Raw genomic sequence first — 23,310 nt, forward strand, 5'->3', positions numbered from 1 at the left:
TCTGGCCCCCGCCCCCCCCCCCCCCCGGGGCTGAGTAAGCTAATAGAACCGTTAGCTGCAACAATATGATTCAGTTTCACAAAAATCAGTGAAAATTCTGTGTTTTTGTACAGTAATCCGTGGGGCCCGGTCCCAGAAACACTGTGCGTCAGCAGCATCATATTGAGAATCCTTTCATCAAGAATGAGTCATCAACATTTTAAAATGCTTCTCCAAATGACACACTCTTAAATGTCATCAAGAATACCTATAAAACAAGGCTTTTTGTGATTGGCCATAGTGGTGACAAAGCAGATCATATAAATACATCTAAACATGGATTTTGATTTCATGGGAAGATTTTCTATGTTTCTCTAAAACTACACAGAGCAGAAAACAGATCTTTGAAACTCTCTTGTCTTCATTTGCCTATTTGGCACTGAAGTACCCAGAAGTAACTAAAAGTAATCAGGTTACATTACTTTTATTTTGTGGTACTTGGATTACGTTACTGATTGCATTTTTTTAGTAATTGTGCCGATTACGTTTTTAAAGTGACCGTCCCAACCCTGATGAATCACCTCGTGATGTGCGTTGTCAGTCGTTTAAACAGAGAGGAGATCGGTTTCATTTTAAAACGCAAACACAGCAGCGTGGATGTAACCTGACTCACGTCATGTGTCCTGAGGCGGATTGGATAGCCGGCCAATCTCTTTTCTTTTTCTTTATCTAACCCGATGAGTCTAATTAAGATTAAAATCTCTTTTGAAAGAGACACCCAGCTAAGAAGCAGCATTAGAGAACATAGAGTATAAGTTTCAAACAGAGAAAGGACAGCAGTTAAATACACACAAGCCTCTAAGCAAATACAATTTTATAATCAAAGACAAATAGCCTCATTTTCTCCATATTTTTAAGTTTCCTTCAGTGTCACAGTAATCCCGGGAAAGTTGTTTGTACATCCATGTTCCCACTGCTAACAGGAGCTGCTAACAGGAGCTGCTGACCGCTAATCCGGTTACTTTAAATGGGCCGTATTTGACTAAATTTAATTGCATTTGCTGCATTTGCTTTGAGACGCGTTGTAACACGAAGGCAATAGCACGGAAAAGGGAGGGAAGGCGGCTGCGGCTGCTGCATTGGGAGTTTATGGATGTTCGACTTGTTCGACTTCCCGCCGTGTGACCATGGCAACCACAGAAAAGGAGCAGTTTTTTTTGTAGTGTTTTTTTTTTGCTGTGTCTTGAGTCCACCTGAATGATTCACCTCTTCAGCAGCAGAGAACAGACAGATCGATGAAGAGTCTGTGAGCAACATCTGCTTCAAAGTCAGATTCTCCCGACTGATATCAGTTAGCAAAAAATATTATCAATCGTGTCATAATGCGAACCTTCCTCACCTTTAAGAGACTCCCTGCTGTGTGTATTCCAGGTGGAGAGCAGCAGCGCGTGGCGTACAGGAAGCCTCGGTCTTAGCATTTCTTTGTTTGTTAAGAAACAGGCCCATTGAGACGTTGGATGTTATAGCAGTGTGTTGTGTACACGTGAGGTTGTTACTTGATATTGATGAACCCTTTATGCCACACAGTACAGGTTAGCGACAATGCTAGCGTGCACATGTACCAGCATCCAATTGCCTTTTTGCCAAAGAAGTGAAAACACCACCTTTGATAGACGCAGGGGTGGGGAACCGTCTGTGATTACAGAGCAGCAATCAGAAACCTTGTCGCTGCCTTTACTTGATTAGGGCACCTTCAGAGAGCACACAGGGAGTTAGTTGTTGTAGTTTGTCGTGCTAATTTGGCTAAACAACACGATCAGCAGCTGGAGCTTCAGCGGAGGCAAACAGCTCACGGAGCTGATTAAGATACTCTGAACAGACATGATCCACACATTTTTAGACTCAGTGTGACTTACACTTTCTGAGGCAAACTGCCAAAGTTAAAAGCAACGCTTACGTCACCAAAACAGACATTTTCAAATCTAAAATTAACAATTAAATGAAGGAGTTTTGTTCATTATTTCACTGGAGGATCAACTAATGACCAGCTGCTCTGTCTTCCTTCATTAATATTATAAATAATATAATATAGTTCCATTGCTGCAGAATAACTTCCAGTTGTTAACTCATTACTCGATCCCTGAAAACTGAAACACATTTCTTCAGTAAACACCTTGGAACAGCCTGTTAATACACCCTCAGAAGCTTTATATGTACTGTATTTATTGTAGAAATACGGTCTTCCTACCGAGCAGCTGGTCATCGGTTGATGCTACAGGGAAATAATGAACAAAATTAATTTAACTGTTAAGTTTAGATCTGGTGATGTAAATGTTGTTTTTAACTTTGGCAGTTTGCTGCTTACTTTACTTTTATCACTGGATTTTAACTACTTAGATTTACAAACTGGAAACATGGGGGTGTTGTAAAACTTTTGTCCTGTTGTGTACACGTTTAGAAATCGTGGGAAAAAGATGCAGAACCTGCATGAGAATCTTCATGTTTTTAGTTTTCTTCAGTGTCACAGTAATCCAGTGACAGCTGTTTGCTGCTAACAGGGGATGCTAACAGCTAATTCGGCTTCTTTAAATGGGGCATATTTGTCCAAATGTGAACAAATAATGGCCAACAAAAAAAATACAGGGCTTAAGTTTTAGCTCAGAGCGAACTCAGTGGCAACATTACACTTCCTTTTATAAATCCCCCAAAACGTTATGGGAGCTGTAGTTCCAGAAGCGTGATAATCCTCCAAAATTCAGTCACACTGCAGTGTAAATATCTTTTCTGACGTTACTGAGGCTCAGAACGTCTCAGCAACAGATTCAGAAACACATGTAAATCTCCAAACACTCTCATACGCCTATTACTGCTGAGTGACGTCCGGTCAGCGCATCAACACCAGCCTCGGTGCTCGCTGCCATATGTGCTGCGTAGGCCCCGTCAACTCGATTTGGTTCAGAGATCACGCTGTGCCAGATGTGGCCCGCTGGCTAATTAATAGAGAATAGAGAGATCTGTCAGAGATACAAAAGTACAGCGATGAGAGAGAGAGAAGTCTGTAAATAATGACACTCATGCATTTATAGACTGTGTTTAAAGCACTTTGGTCTCAAGGTCAGTATTTGCAAAGCTTAAATAATAATGATTATATTTAATCAGAAAAACACTGAAATATCTTAACTGTGAGATGAATCGTCATGAAAACTGGCGCAGATATTCGCGATCCCCAGAGGATGAATCCTACAGACTTTGGGGATCTTCTGACTTTCCCTATAGCGCCACCATGAGGTTTTATTTTATCGTTTTGTGTCTCAACAACTGGATTTTGATGAAATGTGGTTCAGAACTTCATGTTCCCCTCAGGATGGACTGTAACAACTAAAGGTGTGACGAGATCTCGTGCCACATGAGAGTGGAAGCCTTTGTCTCCATATCAGCATGACGGAGTGTGAGGGGGAAATTTGCATAGAAGACACTTTCAGGTAGTTTGTCAAGACTCGAACAGTATCTTAAGAAATATTGCACCTGCATTGTTTTGCATTTTGTGACTTTCAGTTAAATAAAACCCTATTTTTCCAGTCATGTGTGTCGTCATATAGGGCTGGGCAGTAAAACAATAATTATTGCGATATAATTATCCTCACTAACAATGTAACAAATGTTCAATAAATGTTTGATTTAATTAATTTAAATTAGCGCTGGGCAACGTTTAAAATTTTTGCATTCATTGCAAAATTTAAATATACTGCTATATACACAAACGTATAACAACATGTGGTTTGCAGACACTTTAAATAAATACCAGCAGTATTCCCTTTACACAGTAGCAATATAATATTTCTTGTAAATCTCAACTTAAACATTGAAGTAATCAAATTAAATATTAAACCAAAGCATGAATCATTGGCAGAGACTCTGATCCTCGCTGTTTGGGAGTTTCCAGAATCTGTTACTGTTTAACTAAATAGGACACCAACAGGAGGGAATTCACACGGCGGAGCGTCCCCGCAGAACTAGATGAAGGCCTGTCAGGTGAAGTTGAGTTAAATAGGCTACAGCTGTGTGGCGCACAGAAGCCGTTCCCATGGTTACTCTCCATAGAGCGCCTGCTGTTTACTCGCGGAGCGCCGTCTCCCTGTCTGATCACCTGAGCAAAGAGCGTCTACGCTGTGATTTAAAGAGCGTTCCTCAGACCGACATCTTCCCCAACACTAATCAGCATGCAGTGTGTAGCCATCCACTTCGCTGTGGCGTTTGAGCGCTTGTCTTACTTCTCCCGCACGCTGTATCCAGCGTAGTCTGCCGAAGCCTACCAATTTTACCCTATTTCGTCATTGAAGATTTCTTTAAAAAGTGTTAAAATATCGTCTCGTCACACCCCAGTAATCACTTTGGTGATCCTCTGATTTTTCCTCTAGCGCCATCATCAGGTCAACATGTTAATGTGTCCAACGCTTTGGTTTACAACAAAATACCTGCAGAACTAAAGACATTCCCAGCAGCCTCAGCTGTGCTCTATGCTAATTAGTGTAACCCCGGACTCACACAGGCGGCGGTTTAGACCCGTCCTCAGCCTGGCGTCAACTCACACTGGAAGCGTTTCAGCAGCGGAGCGTTTAGCCTGCACCCCCCACGTTGTTGACTTGCTGTTTATTTGTCATTTTGTGTGCTTCTACAACCGATCACAGCGCTCTGCGAACCGTTTTCCCCCAGTTCCCTGCAGGGCTTTCAGAATAAGAGCGTTTTGCCTGCCTGATTTAGCTGAATTGTTTAGATTTTGTTCTTCTAACGTAGTTAAGAAGGCTACATAGTTAAATAGTTTATTTTTTGTTCTGTTTTAACCGGGTTTATTGTTGATATACAATCGGGAGTCTGCACAAAATCGACCGGATTCTCTTTGAGGACTCTTTAAGACCGATTAATCAGCCTGATATCTGGCATTTTGAGATGATCAGTCGATACCTGCGCTCACAAGGCCGATTTATCCTCCTACGTGACAGCATCTCTAATCTAACAGCGTTACAGGCTAGTGTTAAACATATATGAAGTTATACTGTAGAGAATAATGCAGCTGAATGACATCTCACAAACTGAACCCCGCTCTCCCTTAAACACCACGTCATGTTCTGAAATCTACAGCAGAACCCAAAGTATGTTTCTGTTTCATTTATTCATAAAGCTTCCATCTAAAACAACTTGTTACTGGCTGAGATACTAACATGTATATGAGCTTGTACTCTGCAGGAATAATGGATTATCCATGTTTTGTCTTTGTTTTGATATTTAATTAACGGCAGCGCAATTGAAAAAACCCATAGTGGTTGATATTAACATGCTAAACTTAAATGTGTGTATCTAGATATACTGTTGCTTGACAGCCCGGCTGCATTCGCTATATATTTCTTCACAAATAAAGATTTGTATTTTCATATTCCTGCTTTCTAGTCGTACCTGCCTTTAGGCCATTGGGACCTGTTGTCTGTGACTTGGTGGGGTTATTGGGTGTGGCGGGGGGCTACAGTATAAACTCTTCCATCTGTAGGGTGGTGATGGAGCAGTGGATAACACATGCATTTGGTGTGGTTCAATTCCCACTGTGACACGCCCACCAATGTGACCCTAAGTAAGACACTTCACCCCTCGCGACCTCTGACGTGTGTAGCAATTGTAAGTGGCTTTGGATCAAAGCGTTACCTAAAAGAATAAATTTCACGTCTTGCAGCCATGTCCACGCTCTGAGCGCTGACTCTGCGCTCTGACCCCGCTGACGAAGATTCGAGGCCGTACACGCGAGCCAAAAGGCCCCAGGACACGAGCAGCACCAGCTGCCACACATCACGCGGCGCTCCTCCCAGACAAACACATTTAATGGACATCAGCGTTCAGCAGAGGGTCAATAACTCCAAGTCCTCTGCCATCGAAGGCTCGCACAAATGTCAGATGGAAATGTCAATAACGGTGTTGGGTGCATCTCTGTGGCCACCCAGTCTGCTTTCTCTCACTCTCTCTTTGTCTCTTTCTGAATGACTCTGCCTTTTTATTCCGCTCAGGTACAGACAAGCTTCTGGGCCCTAGAATCAATTTTGGATTTCTCTCTCTGTCGCATTGTCATCCCCGCTCACCCTCCTCCTCCTCCTCCTGCTCCTCCTCCTCTCGTCCTTCGTCCCCGTGTTTCCTTCTCTTGTTGCCAATCCCTCGGTCTTTGGTGTCGATCACTTCCTCTCCCCTTCTGTTGCCGTCTGTCTTGGATCAATGCAGCTTTAGCCGCTGTCACCTTCCAGCTCAGGTCACCCCCCCCCGCCTCCACGTCTCGGATCAGTGCGGGGTTTAGCCACTGCCACATTGTAGCGCAGGTTTTGTTTTATTGAAGCTGTCAAGGTGCTGACCTTTCCATGTCCAGGGGAAGAAAGAGGGACGCCAGCAGGTATGATGGAGGGGAGAGAGCGATGACCAAGCCGCTTATAAATATAATCTATCAAAGGGGCGGAGGGTGGAGGGTTTGGTTTGCTGCCAGGAACACAGCTCCTTCGTTTGTTTCCTCATGTCACTCGCCTTTGTTTGTGTTTGTCTCGTCTCACAGGGCTTATTCAGCGCCAGAACATGAATATTCAGTTTTGGAATATTCTTGTTTTAGGTACAGAAAGAAATCAGAGTCACTTCATATAATCACCAAACTACACAGATTTTAAATGATGCTGAGGATGATAAATAATGTTACGAGCAATTACGCAGTCTTCTCTCCTTCCTTTTTCTCTTTCCTGTACATCTACCTGTTGGCCAGCTGCTTTCATAAAGACTAAATCAAAGTCTTTGGTGTGCACCTTCAATTTAAAATGACGTGCAATTCATCAAGGTCTGAGTGGAGCATCTGGCAAACTTCCCGAGTCTAACTGCATTTCTTTATTTCATCAACAGAGAAGGTTTCAGATGTTTTCAAATGTTCTAAACTTCCTCACATGGCAGCAGTTTAATATCTGATTAGGATGTAGGAATGGGGAGGTAGCTATGGTTTGTTAATGTTGCTGAGCGATGGCCTTCTGATGCATTACTTCCTGTTGTAGACTGTGTAGCTGCTGTGGCTGCGCTGGTGTTTGCAGGTTTGCTGCTTAATAACTATTAGATAAGTTATCCTGGCCTCTCAAATTAACATTAAAACGTCGTTATAGACTGACCTTCTGCCAGCGTCCCTGATGAGAGCTTATGATGGACATGCATTAAATAATAAGAAATAAATAAACTCATCCTTGACTTGTAAGCTAAATTCATAATTTCTTCTGATTTGAGCAGCTCTGCCTGCAAAAGTAATGAAATTCCAGTTCTGTTCGGCACAAAGCTAAACTCTGAAAACTAGTCTTGTGAAAATAGAGAACCCCGTGTTGAAGCTGGATCAAATATATTTGAGAAAAGACTTTGTTTGGGGATTTAAGCGAGGCTGCAGATGAAGTCCATTTCACGATCCTTTAAGCGCAACACGTTTCAGCATTTCTGATGAGTTCTTCTGGATGGAAAAGGTTCGCAGAGGTCCACGTGTTTGGAATGAAACTGAAAAATACTATTAAAAGATCTTTGTCTGCGTCAGCTTTTAGAGAGAGCTTGAGACAATAGGTACTACTAAAATATGTCCAAGCTTAAATTCCCTAAACGGCTGGGGATTTCTGCCCTAGTTTGTTAAATTAGTCTTTTCATTCTGAAATCCCTTTTAATTTTAATGTTATTTCCATTTGCTCAATGTCTCTATTTATTTATTCTACCTGTTTAGCTAATGTTAGACTGATGCAATGAATATCTTGGGACCACTTGGTAGTTAGATTAGGGTGGTTTAGCTCTTAGGGTTTTTTTATTTGTTGTATTAATCTAGACAATATGTTAATTCTTCAAATACATGTCTACTATTTGCTTAGTGTCTGGGCCCGTGTGTACAAGCTTCAGACAGCTTACCAGGGTGTCCCTTCTCACATATCTCATCATCATACTTGTATTTAAATGTTTTGTGAATAAACTAAACTGTAAAATAATAATAAACAGAAGTCATAGAGGAAGGAAACCTTTATGTGGCAGATTTTAAAACCCACGACACAATTTACCAAACCATCACTCCTCATGCAGCCGTGGGCGTTTCAGCTGTGTGACGGTGCTTCCATTTATTAGATTAGAGAGAGAGAAGAATGTGTCCTTTAACCTGTAATTTCCAAGTTGAGATTAGATGATTAATTGATAGATCAACGCAATGAGTGGCGGCTGGCCAATTCAACATTTCTGACCATTTAACAGAGCACTGCTATCCTGCAGTTAGTGTTCAATTGAACTGGGACGGTTACTGAAACTGACTGGATATGGCACAGCCCCACCTAAAATATTTTTCACCAGCCGCCACTGGACGCAATATTTATGGGAAACTAGACGTCCAAACGGAGGTCGTAGGACCGAACTCCTCAGCAGCGTTGAATGTGCCGGATTCACAGTTTGTCTTCTACACTCACAAACTGAACTGTCTTTGGGTTTTGGACTTTTGGTTGGACAAAACATTAAAATATGTCGCCGTGGAAACTGTGATGGAACAATGTTCGCTATTTTCTGACATTTTTAGACCAAATGAATTGAGAAAATAATCATCATATTATTGAAAATGAAAAATAATCCATAGCTGCAGCTTCATACGCCGGTGCTTTGCACATGGTCACACGAGGAAACTATTTAATTTTCAGAAAACATGACTGATGGGTTTATATCAGGTTTTGGATCACGTCAGAGGAACGTCCTCCCACCTTTTCCTGGCTTGTGTTATTCTCAATTTTCTTTGTCAGGCTTGTCATTCGTCTCGCCGGCCGGCAACTTGAGCTCATTGAGGATTTTATTTCAGGTGGCACCTGTCCCTAGTGTCGCAGAGCGGGACCGACTGATGGACGCTGGAGATAATGAGCATTTGGATCTTATGTCTCTTGTTCTGTTTTCTTTCTGTCTGTCAGGGTGAGGCAGGACGGTGCCTCCAGTATCTGCAATCAACCTGTCCTCTGTGTGCTGACTTTTCAGTGCCACAGTGTGTGTGTCAAAATGTCAGCGCAATAATACAGAGTGCAGAACACGGGTCATCTGTGTGACTGGAGGTGTGCGTGTCAGCTGCTGTTGAGCAGATGTGGAAACTTCGGCCATGACGGGCAGCCGTCTCCGCGGGAGCCCGAGGAGGTGGACGCGGCTGGCCTGACGCCATTTTAAGACATTACTTCTGAAAGCACTGCCAGTTCTTGAGGCCCCCCCTGCTGTTTGAGGAGCTGCTCGTATTCAGTAGCCTTGTGGGGACCGGGAGTTTTGACATCTGCCAGGAGGTGATCCAGCCTACGGGAGGCAGCGTGCAACATCAGGACCTCGTGTCGGACTTCCACCTGCGTGACGCTGACCTTTCACCTCGCTGCTGAGATGATAAATACTTTTCTATTTCAGAAGATGTAGGTGGTGGAGGTGCGGGGGAGAGGTCTTCCCCTCTCCCAGCATAAGCTTTTTAAAAAATCTCCACAATCCACCTGCCGAGGCCGCGGGCCGTCGACGGAGAAATAACGACGTGACTCTAAATCCATCAGCCTGAGAGGTTATTTTGGCTCCTGAAAGCAGAGGGAGACCTGAAGGAAGACTTTCTTTTCAGGAGATCACTTGTAGGCGAGGGAGCGACTGAAGAAAGCCCGAGCCTGTCATCTGCGCTCTGCAGATCTGTGAGCGGGCTGTATATCGGAGGTCATTTGGGGGTTGCAGGATCACATGAGGACTGACACCGTATATAGTAATTGTAGTCTGTCAGTCTTTGAAACATGTAAGCTAATTATTTGTGGACCTGTTTACTCGTTACGTTACTGCTCTTTATGAACGTGGCTGTTTGTTCTCTGTTGGAACCGACCTGAACAGAACTTGACTATTCGGGTCTCTTCAGGTCGGATCTGACTGTGCTCGGGTCTCTCTTTAAAAAAAAACAACTATTTATGCACATGTGGTCAGTGTCAGAACAGCTCTGTTAAGACTACCTTCTGCTACATCTTGCGTCTAAGTACATGCTGTTTCGGCTGAAAATGCCTTTATGGGTCGAACGGAGTAAACTGTGTTACTTTTTTTATTCAGATTTAAAACCTAAATAATGTCTGTCTGTCAGATGACCTCGTCTCTCTCACTGGGAGACGAGATAATGGCCTTGGAGAGAGTTGATGCTTCCAATAACTGTGATGCACCTGAACGTGTGCATTCGTGTGTGTGTGTGAGCGGCAGGTGTTTCTGGTACCCTGAGATTTTGGGCTGTGTTTTCGTGCCGCAGGCTTCCACCCCAGATTCAGCTAAAAACTACCACACACTGAGCTCTGGTTTGTGCAACAGTACGTTTGCTCGTTAACTTGTGCTTTTTCATTTTGTGCACGAGTGCATTTGTGTGTGTTTGACAGAATGTGTGTGAGTGTGAGTGAGTGGGCGGGCATGATGCAGCATCCGTGCCCGCAGGCCTGATGAGGTGGCCTCTGTGACGTCTTGAGTCAGAAGCCATAAAAGCTTAAACACATTTCAGCTACTTTTCAAGGACACGGCCGTTAAACCGCCATAGTGTGGTGAAGACCAGCTGCGGCGACGCCGCCGGCATATTCAGCCTCACTCTGACGGCGACTGTGAGCATCACTCTTCTTGAGCTTTGGAAAAAACTTAAAACAACAGCCCTTCACTTGGCTTTCCCTTGTCACTGTCAGGCATCATAGCACATGAAGACTGAAGCACTAAATTAAACTTTATTTCCCACCTGCTTTTCATTTGCCTTGCAAAGAGACGTTTTAAGTTTCTCCTTGTCTTACAATAGACTGTTTAAAGGGGCTATATGTAAGTTTTTCAATGAAATTAATAAAATTGTAATTGCCTTATTGTTAATGGGCTCAAAACTCACTTGTAAATGAAGCACACGCATGTTTTCTCCTTTGCTTCCATCAGCCACTATTCTGCTTTTAATGCGAGATCTCCGGGTCTGATTCAGCCCTGTGAGCGCTCCCGAGCCTCTCAGACTACAGCGACAACACGGCAGCTAACTGCAGTCCACTAACACCATAAAACAACCGGCTCCCAGCAAAACACAGGCTCCACGTAAGGATCCAAAACTACAATAAAGGTTTATGTGCTGAAGCCCATCAGACCAAACAGGTTCAGATGATGTGGAGTAAGAACAAAGTGAACGTTAGTAAAGCTGGAGAAACACACAGAAAGTCACGTTAGCTAATTCCGAGCAGTTGCTAATGTTATCCGGAAAGTTATATCGCTTTCCACATTACTTCACCAACTAACGCGACACGTGTTACTATCCTGTGTACCGCTGTTGATTTAGCCTGAAAGGATGTAACGGTAAAAAGCAAATGTGGAGCGATTTGTTTACTAACGTTAGCTTATAGTGACGCAGCCAGCTAAAGCTACAGTAGCTTTATAACGTTCAGTTTGGGTTTATTGCCTTTCTCACAGCTTCTCCAGCTCTCAGTCGCTGTAACTAACGTGACCCACATAACATACAACCCAGAGGAAGAGCCATCCACTGACACTACAGTGAAGTTACTGGCTGCGGTCTGACTGTTATAAAGTGTGACACAGTCTCGTTATAATATTCAGTCCAGCTCACTACCCGTTTCATTATCATCCAGTACATGTAGCTGTGCTGACATTACACATGATATACAGATAGTAAAGATGGTTACTGAAAGCAGCAGGCGAGCTAACGATGTAGCACGTCTGCTAAATGCAGTAAATGGACCGTGATCATGTAACGAGCGTGGATTAGTTCAACCTGCAGCTGATAAAACTATTACTGTAACGCTGCAGTGGGAGTTTCCAGTATATTACGTGAAGCTGCCTCCCTGCCTGTCTCTATAGCCGCTGTCACTCTGCCTTTTTTCCGGGAGTATTGTGCCGAAATGCGTCTCGCTGCGCTGAATGAAGTAACGTTACGGAGCCGGTGTTGATCTGCCTCTGAGACGGGAACGTTGAAGTAACAGAGCCTGAACATGTCTGGAGAAAAGCCACAGCTGGTGGTGTTTCTGCGTTTATTTCAGGATTTCTGTATCAACGTGTTTCAGATTCTGCTCGCTCATGACTTCAAGCGAGCACGCGGACGAGCTCACGCCTGGTTGCAATCTTAAAACCGCGCCGCTAGTGGCCGCTGGAAACTCCATAATGCCCCTTTAATTTCTGGCACCCTTCCCAAATCATTCACTTGTGTCATGAACAAATGCTGTTCTGTACATCTATTCATTTAGCTGACGCTTTTATCCAAAGCGACTTACAGTTGCTATACAGAGGTCACACGCAACTAGGGTTAAGTGTCTTGCCCAGGGACACAGTGGGGGATTGAACCAGGGTCTCTCTCTCAAAGGCGTGTGCCTTATCCATTGGGCCATCGCCGCCACCCCACTTTTTAATTCAAAAAGTCAAACTTTCATATATTCTAGATTCATTACACATAAAATGAAATATTTCAAGCCTTTTTTTGGGGTTTAATCTTGATGATTACAGCTTACAGCTCATGGAAATCAAAACTCCAGTATCTCAAAATGTATTAGCATGTTACAAGAAAGAATTTAAAACACAAATGTCGACCTGAGAAGAGCTCTGATCAGCTTATTCACTCAGCCTTTAATCTCTCAGTCTGGTTCTGGTGCTCACAGTGAACATTTCCATGATATTCAAATTTTTTGAGATGCACCTGTACGGGCTGCTCTACCTTATTGTTGGGCTTTACTGCGGCTGAAGGCAAGGCTGTCTGCAAAGAGTACCTCTGCATCTTTTTAAGGTAAAACAAACAAAAAACATACATATTTATATATATACAATATCTATCTACATTTATTAGACAAAAAGCATGTTGACATATTTAGCATGTTACAGAGAAATGCATAAAAATGTATATACTGAAAACAAACCTACACTCTTGAATATAACAGCTACTTTGGGCCCTAACACATCTTTGTGTCCCTACTGGAGTTTGGATTTAAATACAGAGTGGGTGTCTGAGTCCTTGTTTCCTTCAGGAGTCCGGCTGGTGAAACAGAAACCTTTGCTCCAGCAGATGTTGTTACCAGAAAACACCTGGATTATTTAAATAGGATCAGATTAGTTTAAACAGATTTCCCAACCCCTTTTGCACCCAAAACCTGTTATTATGTGCTTTAGGAGGAGGCTGATCACCGCAGTTGAAAGTAAATGAGGTCCTGCTGTGATGTTGACGGCTCAGAAAAGGCCTCTGGTCACAGAAACTGAAGACAGAACTGCTGCTGCTGTGTTGTTCATTTTCTTTTTTTCCTTTAAATAAAAGCCAAAATGAATGAGGCAGGACGGACAGAACAACACTCTTCTGCGTGGCCTCTGCGTGCATCAGACTTTTAACCCATGCACAGTAATGTGAGCGCATCTCCGGTCCCGCAGATCAAAGGGTAATTGGAGAAATATCTAGTGGGGGGATTTGCAACTTTAAGAGTTTCTCAGAGATTCTCCTGAGGAATGGATTTTAATTTTTACTGGCCATTAGTGACGACCCTGATGGACAATAGATCAAATAATCCCCGACCTCTCACAGACTTTCTGTAATTACCGCAAACACCTTTTCATTTTCCAGCAAACAGAGAAAATCCGCTTTCATCTCCCACATTTATTCTCGTCTTCTTACATAGATTAGCGCCGGCTCTGAGAGAGAGAGAGAGAGTAACGTTTTAAGCTGCAGCTCCGTATTTTAAAGACGCATCTTTTATCATCCACCTTTTTAAAATGAAGTTTCTCTCTCTCTCTCGAGTTTACTTACTTTATTTCTGAGCCCTTCCAGAGTTCAGTCAGTTCACTTCCTCTTGTTAATGCCGATATAGTGCTGGAACATAAATCATTGAGGGCATATATACTGTAGCTGTCATTAATTCATCCCATCATTAATTGATCCCCTCACTCATTATGACTTCACTTATTCCAACTCATGAGGCCTTTCGCATCAACCAGCAGCGATGGTGGAGACTTTGAGTCAGGATCCGAATGTTTTCATCCTTCAACTGTTGTTGTGTCGCCAAATTTAAGTTCTGATGTTTGTCAAGCCAGAACGTAACCATCTACAGTTTATATGTGATCGGAAACCCGTTGGTGCACCGCTGATGTCTCGATGGAGTTGTAAACTGGATATAGACGGACTTTTGGTCAGTGAGATATTTGTTGCTGCCACATTAGTCTGTCTGAAAGTAAAGGTTTATCTTTTTCTTGGATAACAGCCCTGTCTCTGGACTTCTGTGTCCTTAAGCCCACCGACATACTTGTTTACTACTTTTTTAACAATGCGTAGGCGTAGACGGGTGTCGGCGACGCAAGCGGTATTGTTCACATACTTGCCTGCATACTTTGTGTGTACCTGGAGGATTAAACGTGAATCCATGAGGTGGCAGATCAGGACCGGATCATCTTTAGTGGTGGTTTGCCACCACCTGGGCTGGTGTGTGGAACAGAAGTTTGTTGCAGACCTGATGGTCAGATCTTCATACTACCCCCATGTTCATGTGCTGAATTTATCGAAAGAAAAAGTACTCATAGACGCCTGGTCGAGCGTCTGATTGCATCAAAAGCGCCTAAAAACAGCCCTAAACTCCATCTAGCTGACAAGACATGACGGTCTGAAGCCTTAAAAAGAGGAACACTAAAGGAAGAGCACCTTCTTTTCGCCTGTTTGGACACTTCCAACACAGGTTTGCGCTGCCTGTTTGGTTGGCCTGTCTACACGTTTGTAACGTGCATTTTGTCTGACTCGAAACGCATGTTTTCAACGCCGTTTTTGTCATGAAAAAACGCATGTGCGTTTTGATGGCTAATCACACATCAAAGACTCCCGTTTTCATACAAAAAAGCGGCCATTTTCAACGTGCGTTTTAGGGGAATCCACAGCGCACGTCGGGAACACGCGATTTAATGGCAAATGACACTTGAAAGACGCGCGTTTTGCTGTCAAATCACGCGCTTTTGACGTGCCAGTGTGCAATCTGACGCTCGACCAGGCGTCTGAGTACTTTTGTCTTGCGATATGAATTGCATCTCGCAGACGCATAGTGCTAATTTCTGAAGACGTGCACAACCAACGCTCCAAAGGAACGCAAGATACGCGTGGCAGCCATCTCGGGTACACGTAGTTAAAAGCGAGTATATTCGGGTCGCCGCTCATGTACATACAGATGAATACAAACAGACCAGAAGCAGGTGTGTTGAAGTAGTTTATCTTGGCGGTCTCTGTGTCGAGAGAGCTTTTTCCCAGCATGCACTGGGGGGAAAGAACTGTTTACTGTTGTTTTTTTTCCCTGAACTGAGCGTCCCAGGTGTAAAACTCTCTAGACGTGGTTAAGTTTAGAAATAGGTGCATCATATTTAGTGATGGTGCTTGCTTTAGTTATTTATGTGCTGTTTTAGGAGGGAGGGTGGGATGGGTTTGATCTTCGTGTCCATCTGCAGCGCTGCATTCAAACATATCTCATGGGCACCCATCAGAGGTTTTTAACTAATTCACTAGTTCTCATCATTTTAGGCTCATGAAATCTAAACATGAAACCATTCCTCCACTCTTGACTCCAGATGCACGGGCATGCAGGCTGAATAGTTTATTTTGTGGTTCTCTCAGATATAAATCACTCAAATACAACAGTTTCTTTAAGCCTGAACATGCGGCCAACTCATCCTTCTGTCTGTGTTCAGTGCTGTGACAGAAGGAAGACCCTGCCTCACATTTATGTCTTTTTACTTTATTTAATTACTCCATCCTAACCCGTCATCTCTTTTTCACTCTCTCCCCGCAGATCCCTCAGATCAGCTACGCTTCCACCGCCCCGGAGCTAAGCGATGATCGGAGGTACGACTTCTTCTCTCGGGTGGTCCCTCCGGACAGTTTCCAGGCCCAGGCGATGGTGGATATCGTCAAGGCCATGGGCTGGAACTACGTCTCCACTGTGGCCTCAGAGGGCAGCTATGGGGAGAAGGGGGTGGACGCCTTCATGCAGCTCTCCAGGGAAGCAGGTAAGACCTGGTGGTCCGAACACGAGCAGCCAGTTTCTGTAGAATCGGTGGATCAGAGTCTGTTATGGAACTTTAGCAGGGGTGACGTTTCACCTTAAACAAGGACAAGGAAAGCTCAGGATGTTTTTGTGTAAGTTCCTTAGGGTATATTCCCTGAAGAGGTGGACCCGAACAATCTCTGGTACGTTCCATTAGGGTGTGAACGTAGCAAAGACCCACTTGCAAAAAACACTGCGCCTTTTTTAGTTGGAGTTAACAGGCTGTCTCAGTCAGTGCAGACTTTCTTTAATTACACTGATAAGTGCCTCACATGACAAATCTGGAGACACTGTGTGCCTAGGCACAGTGTGATGGGTCAGATTGTTATTATGTAATTAGGGGTGATGTTGAGATGGCTAAACATGACTCATTAGTGATAGAACTGCACATTGCAGTAAGCAGGAATGTTAGCAGTAATAATCTCTGATATAATAGCCGTCCTCTGTGCCGTGCCACTGTCAGCACTGTCAGCACGCACATCGGAGCGTGCTCTCTCCGCCGGAGCTCATTTACAGTGGTATAGTTTTGGTTTGTGAATCTGTCCAGTGAATGGATGACCTTCAGCACTGCTAACATGGTGATTTTGTTTACAAATTCTGGTTCACTTGCAAAAAAGGCAGCGTGAAAGCTAAAATCAAGTGAAATAGCGGCCTTTCCTGGTCTGAATGCGCCCTTAGAAATGATGGCAACATGGGTAGGCACTTTAGAGCTTAAATAAGGGGCTTTAAGATCTGAGTATTTTAGTTCAGATAAACTGTGGTGCGTGTGCATGTTTAGTTTGGTTCGTTTGGGCTGGTGTGACATTTGGACCGACACCGCCCGAAGAGGAGGGTCTGAGCCGGCTTCCGATCTGGCTCTGATGCAGATCGTTTGTGGTCTGAAAGCAAAGCAGGACTGCCTCACATCAAAAGCTAAACTACCATTGAATCAATCTGCACATTTGTGAACTGTGTAACTCTGTCTGTGAAGGTTCTCAGTCATCCAAGGAAGGGTAAAGTCGAGGGCAACTGGACTGGTTGAAGATACTCGAATACGTTTTGTCCCTCATCTGAGAGGCTTCTTCATTCTGACTGACTGGAAGGGAAACAAAGCTATTTACCCTCTGTGGAGCTGCTGTCAAGATGATCGATACCACTGGTTCATCGGCGCTCCTGGCGTTATGGTCGTTAGAGACACCCGAGGCCGAATCTGAATGACCATGGTTGGCGTTCTCCCCTGAGGCCAAAAGCGAACGTTCTGTGTGAGCAACACGTAGCCTGTATTTATACATTTAGTTACCGCAGTACAACGTAGAAGCATCACCACATGAGTACAGGGATTTTCCCTGGTTAATGATGCGCATATCCTGCTGCGTATTTCAGTAGTTCCTTACTGAGTGACAAACTTACGACCTGTAATATTACTGCACAAAATACCTCTTTCTGATGTACGAGCTCCAGTTTTAGTCTCGACGGTTTCTTAGAAGCTCTTTGTGACTCAAGAAAAGATCAGTGAGGTTCACTAACGAGCAGACTGACATCACAAGAACTGTCCAATCAAAGAGTTCAACTGTTCTTTTCCCTCCTTATATTTTATTGATCCAGAGGGGAAACGTGTTAGCGCTCTGCTTTTAACCCATCCTAATTGGGAGCAGTGGGCAGCCATTGGGGAGCAGTAAGGGGTTCAGGGCCTTTGGCAGTGGTCTGTGCCGGACTCGAACCGGTCGAAGGTCCCCACCGACTGAGCTAATATCACTTCATTTTTACAGCTCTTTGGTGGTTTGCCGAGTGTAACTGAGTGACTCTGTGGCCACAATTTGTCCTGTTTACGTCCCCTAAAGCGTCATGGGAACTGCTTTTCCAAAACTTAAAGCTTTACTATCCTCCAAACAGAATTAAGACCGCAATAACAATAAAAACAATAGGAGTAACAAAATCCATGCATATTTCATTTTTCGTACAGATCAGATACAAACGGTTGAGTCCCTGAAGCTTGAAAGGAATTAATTAGAGTATACAGTGATGCTGAGTTGCTCTCTGAATAATCTCAGTGACATTTAGTGCGATCTGATGACTCTTCACAACCCACCAGTTAGGATGTGTCCTGACATTTATGTGCAGGAGTTTTGGGGGGATTATTAAAGGACACAGTGCTGCCAGGGTGCACAGGACGCCCTGAAGGCTTTCTGACTGTGCTAACACCGAACAGTTGCCCAGTATTTCCACGTGGATAAGACCTTGATCATTGATCTGTGGTGGGTTTTGAACAATGATTTGATAAAAATGAATTGCACAGCGGTCCTTCACAGTGTCACCACAAGCGGTATTCGAACTCTTTATCCTCGCAACAGGTTCAGTTTGAAAGGATTTTCAGGGAGAAGGTTTCAGGGAGGCCTTAACCACCGGCTGTGTTCTCAGTTTTCAAGATAATGAGCAGATAAATCAATGCCCAGAATTGTGAGCGCGCGCAAGAAGAACATTATGATGCAAATATGGAGAGAAACGTTTGCACGCTGTTTTCAGGATCATCGCAGAATTCATAGATTTTGTTTTATCAGTTTGGTCTCCAAGATGGTGGTTTTATTAGGCTGCACTGTTTCAATTACTAAATCATTTTTAATATTTAAAGTCTAGTTTTAATGTTCTAATGCAGGGGTCACCAACCTTTTTGAGCTACCTAAATGATAGACAGTAATATGGGGGGTTTTCTTGTTAGATTTATGGTATTCAGGAAGATTATATCAACTTGGTTTGCCTTTAAATAATGGATATTATGCATTTAATAGGCTATATTGAGGCTGGACAATAAAACAATAACAGTAATTATCACAATATGATTTTTGTCTAACAATATAACAAATTTTCAATAAATGTTCATTAAATGTTTTATTTTATTCACCTGAATCATGAATTATGACTTTTTTTAAAAATTTTTATTAAGATGTTTACTTTGCCGAAAGGAAAAGGACTGAAAAAAGATTTTACTTAATTTTACTCGTGCAAATTTGTTGACAAAGATTTTATCATAAATGTTTTGAATGTTCTACCACAATTAACCATCAGGTTTCGTGAAATTTCACTCAGGAGCAAAACTCAGCCTTTAAACTCAAAAGAAATAATGATTTGATACTTGTCGTGATAAATATCCATATCGAAAGATATGAAACTTTTTATTGTGTTTTTGGTCATATCGTCCAGCCCTAGGCTATATATTAGGAGACCGCCTGTCTATGTTCACTGATCACTATCATTGTTGATCTTTTACAATTGCAGGAAAACACAGATATACGGTGTATTCTCTACCTTTAATGAGCTACCTGGCTGTTAGTTAGCATCAAAGGTCTTGTGGTATGTACTGAAGTGTGTTAAAAACTGTTAGTAGCGTAGTTAGCTCATCATCGGAGCTGTGCTAGGTAGATGGTAATGTGTGACATTACGCATACATCACAAATTGGTCTTTTTAAATGTTATATGCACTGTTAAACTAGTTATTTTCTACTTTCATGTTATTGTGGGGGAAGAAATCAAATTTCAGCTATTTTTAGACCGAGATTTACCAGTTTACTCATTAAACTTTTTGAACTTGACCTGCGGGCTACTCATTGGCTCCCTGAGGGACTCCAGGCCCTCACAGGCACCGAGTAGGCCACCCCTGTTGTAATGGATCAATGGCCCAACTTTAAATTGCCACTTCACTTTTCTGCACCAAATAATTTGAAGGTGACCAGAATTTAAAGACAAAGTCTCATCAGAAAAACGAGACAGAAGGGGTGATAAGTTCAAGGCCGGGGGCCGAATTTACAAAGGAGCTTCTCTCACCACAGGGAGTCCTCGCAGAGGCAGCTGAAAGTCCTTCAGACCTGCTGAGAGCAACTTTTACAGAGAAAAATACCGACTTGTCTAGTAGATTGTATCTAAACACCTTCCGCATGTTGATACAGGGAGATTTTGTCCAGGTGACCAAGCGAATCTTCATCCTCCGGTGGTGAATATGTTTGTATTTCTTGCAGCTGGTGATATTTCATGTGCTGTCAAACTGGTCCACAGAGAGCACGAAGATATCTGACAGATGGCTTCAGTTCCAGGTTCATCACAGTTTCTACACAGTGTCAGGGGAGTTGTGCAAATCATCGTCTCCGGTGTTTGATTCACCCGTCATTAAAATATGCTTATAAAAGCTGAATATCATTCACTCTGATGCAACAAGCTTCATTACCTGCAGAGAGAGCAGCCTTGTGAGTCCTCTGGACCTCTAACTTTTCTCAGACCTCTGCATCAAATCTACACCGTAGCCTGACACGCACCTCCCCAAAAATGTAACTACACATGGCAGCAACGCAGACCGCAAGAACTGCGATTGGTCTGCTTGGTAGCGTCGCATTTCCGGCTTGTCTTTCTACTTCTGCTTCCACCGGGGTCACACATACCGTCTCCTCCAACGCAGTTTCTGCGAGTAAGTACCTGCTGTTCAACGTCGATAAACTCCAACATGATCCGCTCACTTTCAGTCACCGTTTTTTGTAGCAGCCTGCACCAACAAAGAAGAAGAAACTCAACACAGTCGAGCATAGAAACCCCACCCACAACAAACGTTTTAGTGGTGTTACTGCAGAGCGACACAGACACCAACACACAAATAAATGCTCAGAACAGCATGTAGACGCCGTAGACTCGACACAGAAGTATGAATTGGCCTGTAAGAGCCACTTTCAGTGTTAATTAGTTTCATTAATTACTCTGAGGCCGAACGCTTTTAGTTCCCCTCACACAGTGTAAAGAGATGAAACACTCAGTCACCGTACAGTATCTCTGCGGGCACATCGCTACAAGCTGCCGTAAGGCAGGAAGGAATGGTCTGAGATTCAGAAATAAATGCTAAATCCAGGAGGACGGTGTTATTAAGAGAGTCTGGGCATTGTGCAGATGTTGTAATTGCTCCTAAATCCTCTTATTTCTGATTTAATCAATCCCAGAATACATACCACGCCTTCTTAGTTGACTATTCAGCTGATAAATATCTGATAAAAGAGCCCTGTGTGAGGAATGTGCTCAGGTCTTTCTGGGTTATCTGCAGAATTGAGAGTAATCCACCATGTATTGATTGCGGGAGGTTCCTACTATCGGTCGACAGACACACATCAAACCCCCCCTCTCTCTCTCTCACACACACACATCCACACCAACACACCGCGCTGGTAATATAATTAGACGGCGTTCGTTGAAGATAGGAGCCCCACACACACACTCTGTGGTGGTAAAGCAGGGAGGACAGTGATTAGTCAGGTGGAAGGAGACTGATTAGCAGGGAAAGAGTTTCTCTCTTATCTAAAGTTTTCTCCGGCTTCTCTCACAACTTCCTTTTAGTCTCTGCAGTCATTCGGCGGATTCTGATAAACTAACTGGATCCTCTCCACGGCAGAGGCGGCGACATCAGCCGCCTCGTGTTGTGCACACTGGGATCACAGACAAGAAGTTCATATTTAGGTTTGCGTATTACTCGGACAATAAGAACAAGAGGACGTGTATTGATTAACGATGATTTACCTCCTACCCCACCCACATATACTCTCTTTGTAGAGCTGCAGAGGGAGAGTGTTTTTCCCTGTGTCCCCATGTCAAATGTTCCTGAACAAAGAAATTCGAACCTCGAACCGTCACACAGTGCTGGAATGTAATTAAGTACAATTACGCAGGTGCAGTGCTTCAGTCAGGACAACTTCATCAAAGATCTTTATTTGCTCTGTGTTAGTTATATGTGGCAGTATGGCTCTGTTCTGGGACCTCCCTGCCCATCCACGTGCCTCCGGGGAGAGACACCCCCCTGCCCATCCACGTGCCTCCGGGGAGAGACACCCCCCTGCCCATCCACGTGCCTCCGGGGAGAGACACCCCCCTGCCCATCCACGTGCATCCGGGGAGAGACACCCCCCTGCCCATCCATATGCATACATGGAAAGCTGGAGGCAGAGAGCGCAGTGGCAGTGGAGCAGGGTTGGCGACAGGTTACAAGCGTCTCGCAGAGGAAGAAGAGAGTATGTGTGATTTTTCAATAATTTATTTACATAAGAAAAAGGTACAAAATATGAAAATGACAATTAATACAGATTACATAGTTAGAATTAAGGAAAATAATAAAAAATAATAGAAAATGAATTGCAATTGAGATCACTTTAGCCTCCTCAAAGGTATCTCCTACCAATATCCTAAAGATTTCTCAAAACCCTCAAATTAACTCGGATTAGCCTTCTAAAATCATTGGACATTAACCTTACATTCTATTAATATTAAATGATTCAATGATTTAATTCCTAATTCTTAGAGAGAGATTACTGAGCAAATTTTGCGGGAGACTCATCCTCCACCTCTCTGGAAAAAGTCTACCAGTGACTCCTTGTTAACTCAAATATAACCCCCCACCCCCTCAAAAAATTACAGCCACTGACGCAACATGGCGGATTTCTAACTGCGTCACTTCTAAATACTTTTCCTAGGTTCTTTGAGTTCACAAAACAAGTCGTTAATCTGATATCCCCCTTGAGTAGGTTTCCAGGAAGAACTTTCTAAACTTTTGGTTGGCAACATGGTTTTCACAAGAATTCACCTGAAGACAATGTTCCCCACTCTTTTTAGTCTGTCTCTCTCTCATGTGCAGAGTGTTCCCGAAAGTTCTTTGGCAAAGCAAAAGGAATTTGTATCCAATGGATCCTTATCTTGTTTTATGTGTTTAAAATGTCAAGTAACCCTCCATTTCCTGTCTTGTTTACTCAAAAGTTGAACCTTTTTTTTAAACAGCTGTAGATGTAATAATTCAACTCCAATTCCCCGAAATGTTGCACTCAGTATTGGCAGTAACAATTAAGTATGCGAGCTATCAAACTAATCATTCCTTTAACCTTTATGCCCTCCTCAAATTTTGCACACTCTGGACACCTTCGTGGCAAAAACTGTACATGCACAAATAAACTGCTATAGTACATGATATTATACATCAGTATTTTATTGAGCTTTTTTTTTCTCCATAAATCACTTAAACTACTTCTCCCTTGCTCAAAACTACCAAACATTTAATAATTTTCAGGATTTTAACCCTTTTAAATGCCAGTTTATTTATTTGAATTACTTCATTATTTGTTGCAAAAAAACACAAGAAATTAATTATTTTCCATTAAATAAATAGCAGGGAGTTGGGGCTTTGGTGATAATTAGAGTCTTGGATATGTCAAAGATTACCAACAAAATTGATTTGATTGCATTAGTATTTTTTATGTAGTGTCAGATTTAAAATTTTGCA

General features: G+C 43.1%; 1 protein-coding gene across 4 annotated transcripts in view; it reads left to right on the top strand.

Moving 5' to 3' along the window:
* Nucleotides 1-23,310, top strand: part of LOC123956643 (metabotropic glutamate receptor 7-like) — a 342,022-nt gene that overhangs the window by 95,489 nt on the left and 223,223 nt on the right. For 3 of the 4 annotated variants that reach the window (XR_006821589.1, XM_046028985.1, XM_046028988.1), the window contains exon 2: nucleotides 15,786-16,002. Coding sequence is in view for 3 of the 4 variants with exons in the window: in XM_046028985.1 (XP_045884941.1) it covers nucleotides 15,891-16,002 (112 nt within the window). In the remaining variant the exon portion in view is untranslated. Of the gene's footprint in view, nucleotides 1-3,342; nucleotides 3,462-15,785; nucleotides 16,003-23,310 lie in introns of all 4 variants that reach the window. The other variant, XM_046028986.1, reaches the window with a different exon arrangement.

The sequence above is a fragment of the Micropterus dolomieu genome, linkage group LG18 (assembly GCF_021292245.1).
Source record: "Micropterus dolomieu isolate WLL.071019.BEF.003 ecotype Adirondacks linkage group LG18, ASM2129224v1, whole genome shotgun sequence".
NCBI lineage: Eukaryota > Metazoa > Chordata > Actinopteri > Centrarchiformes > Centrarchidae > Micropterus > Micropterus dolomieu.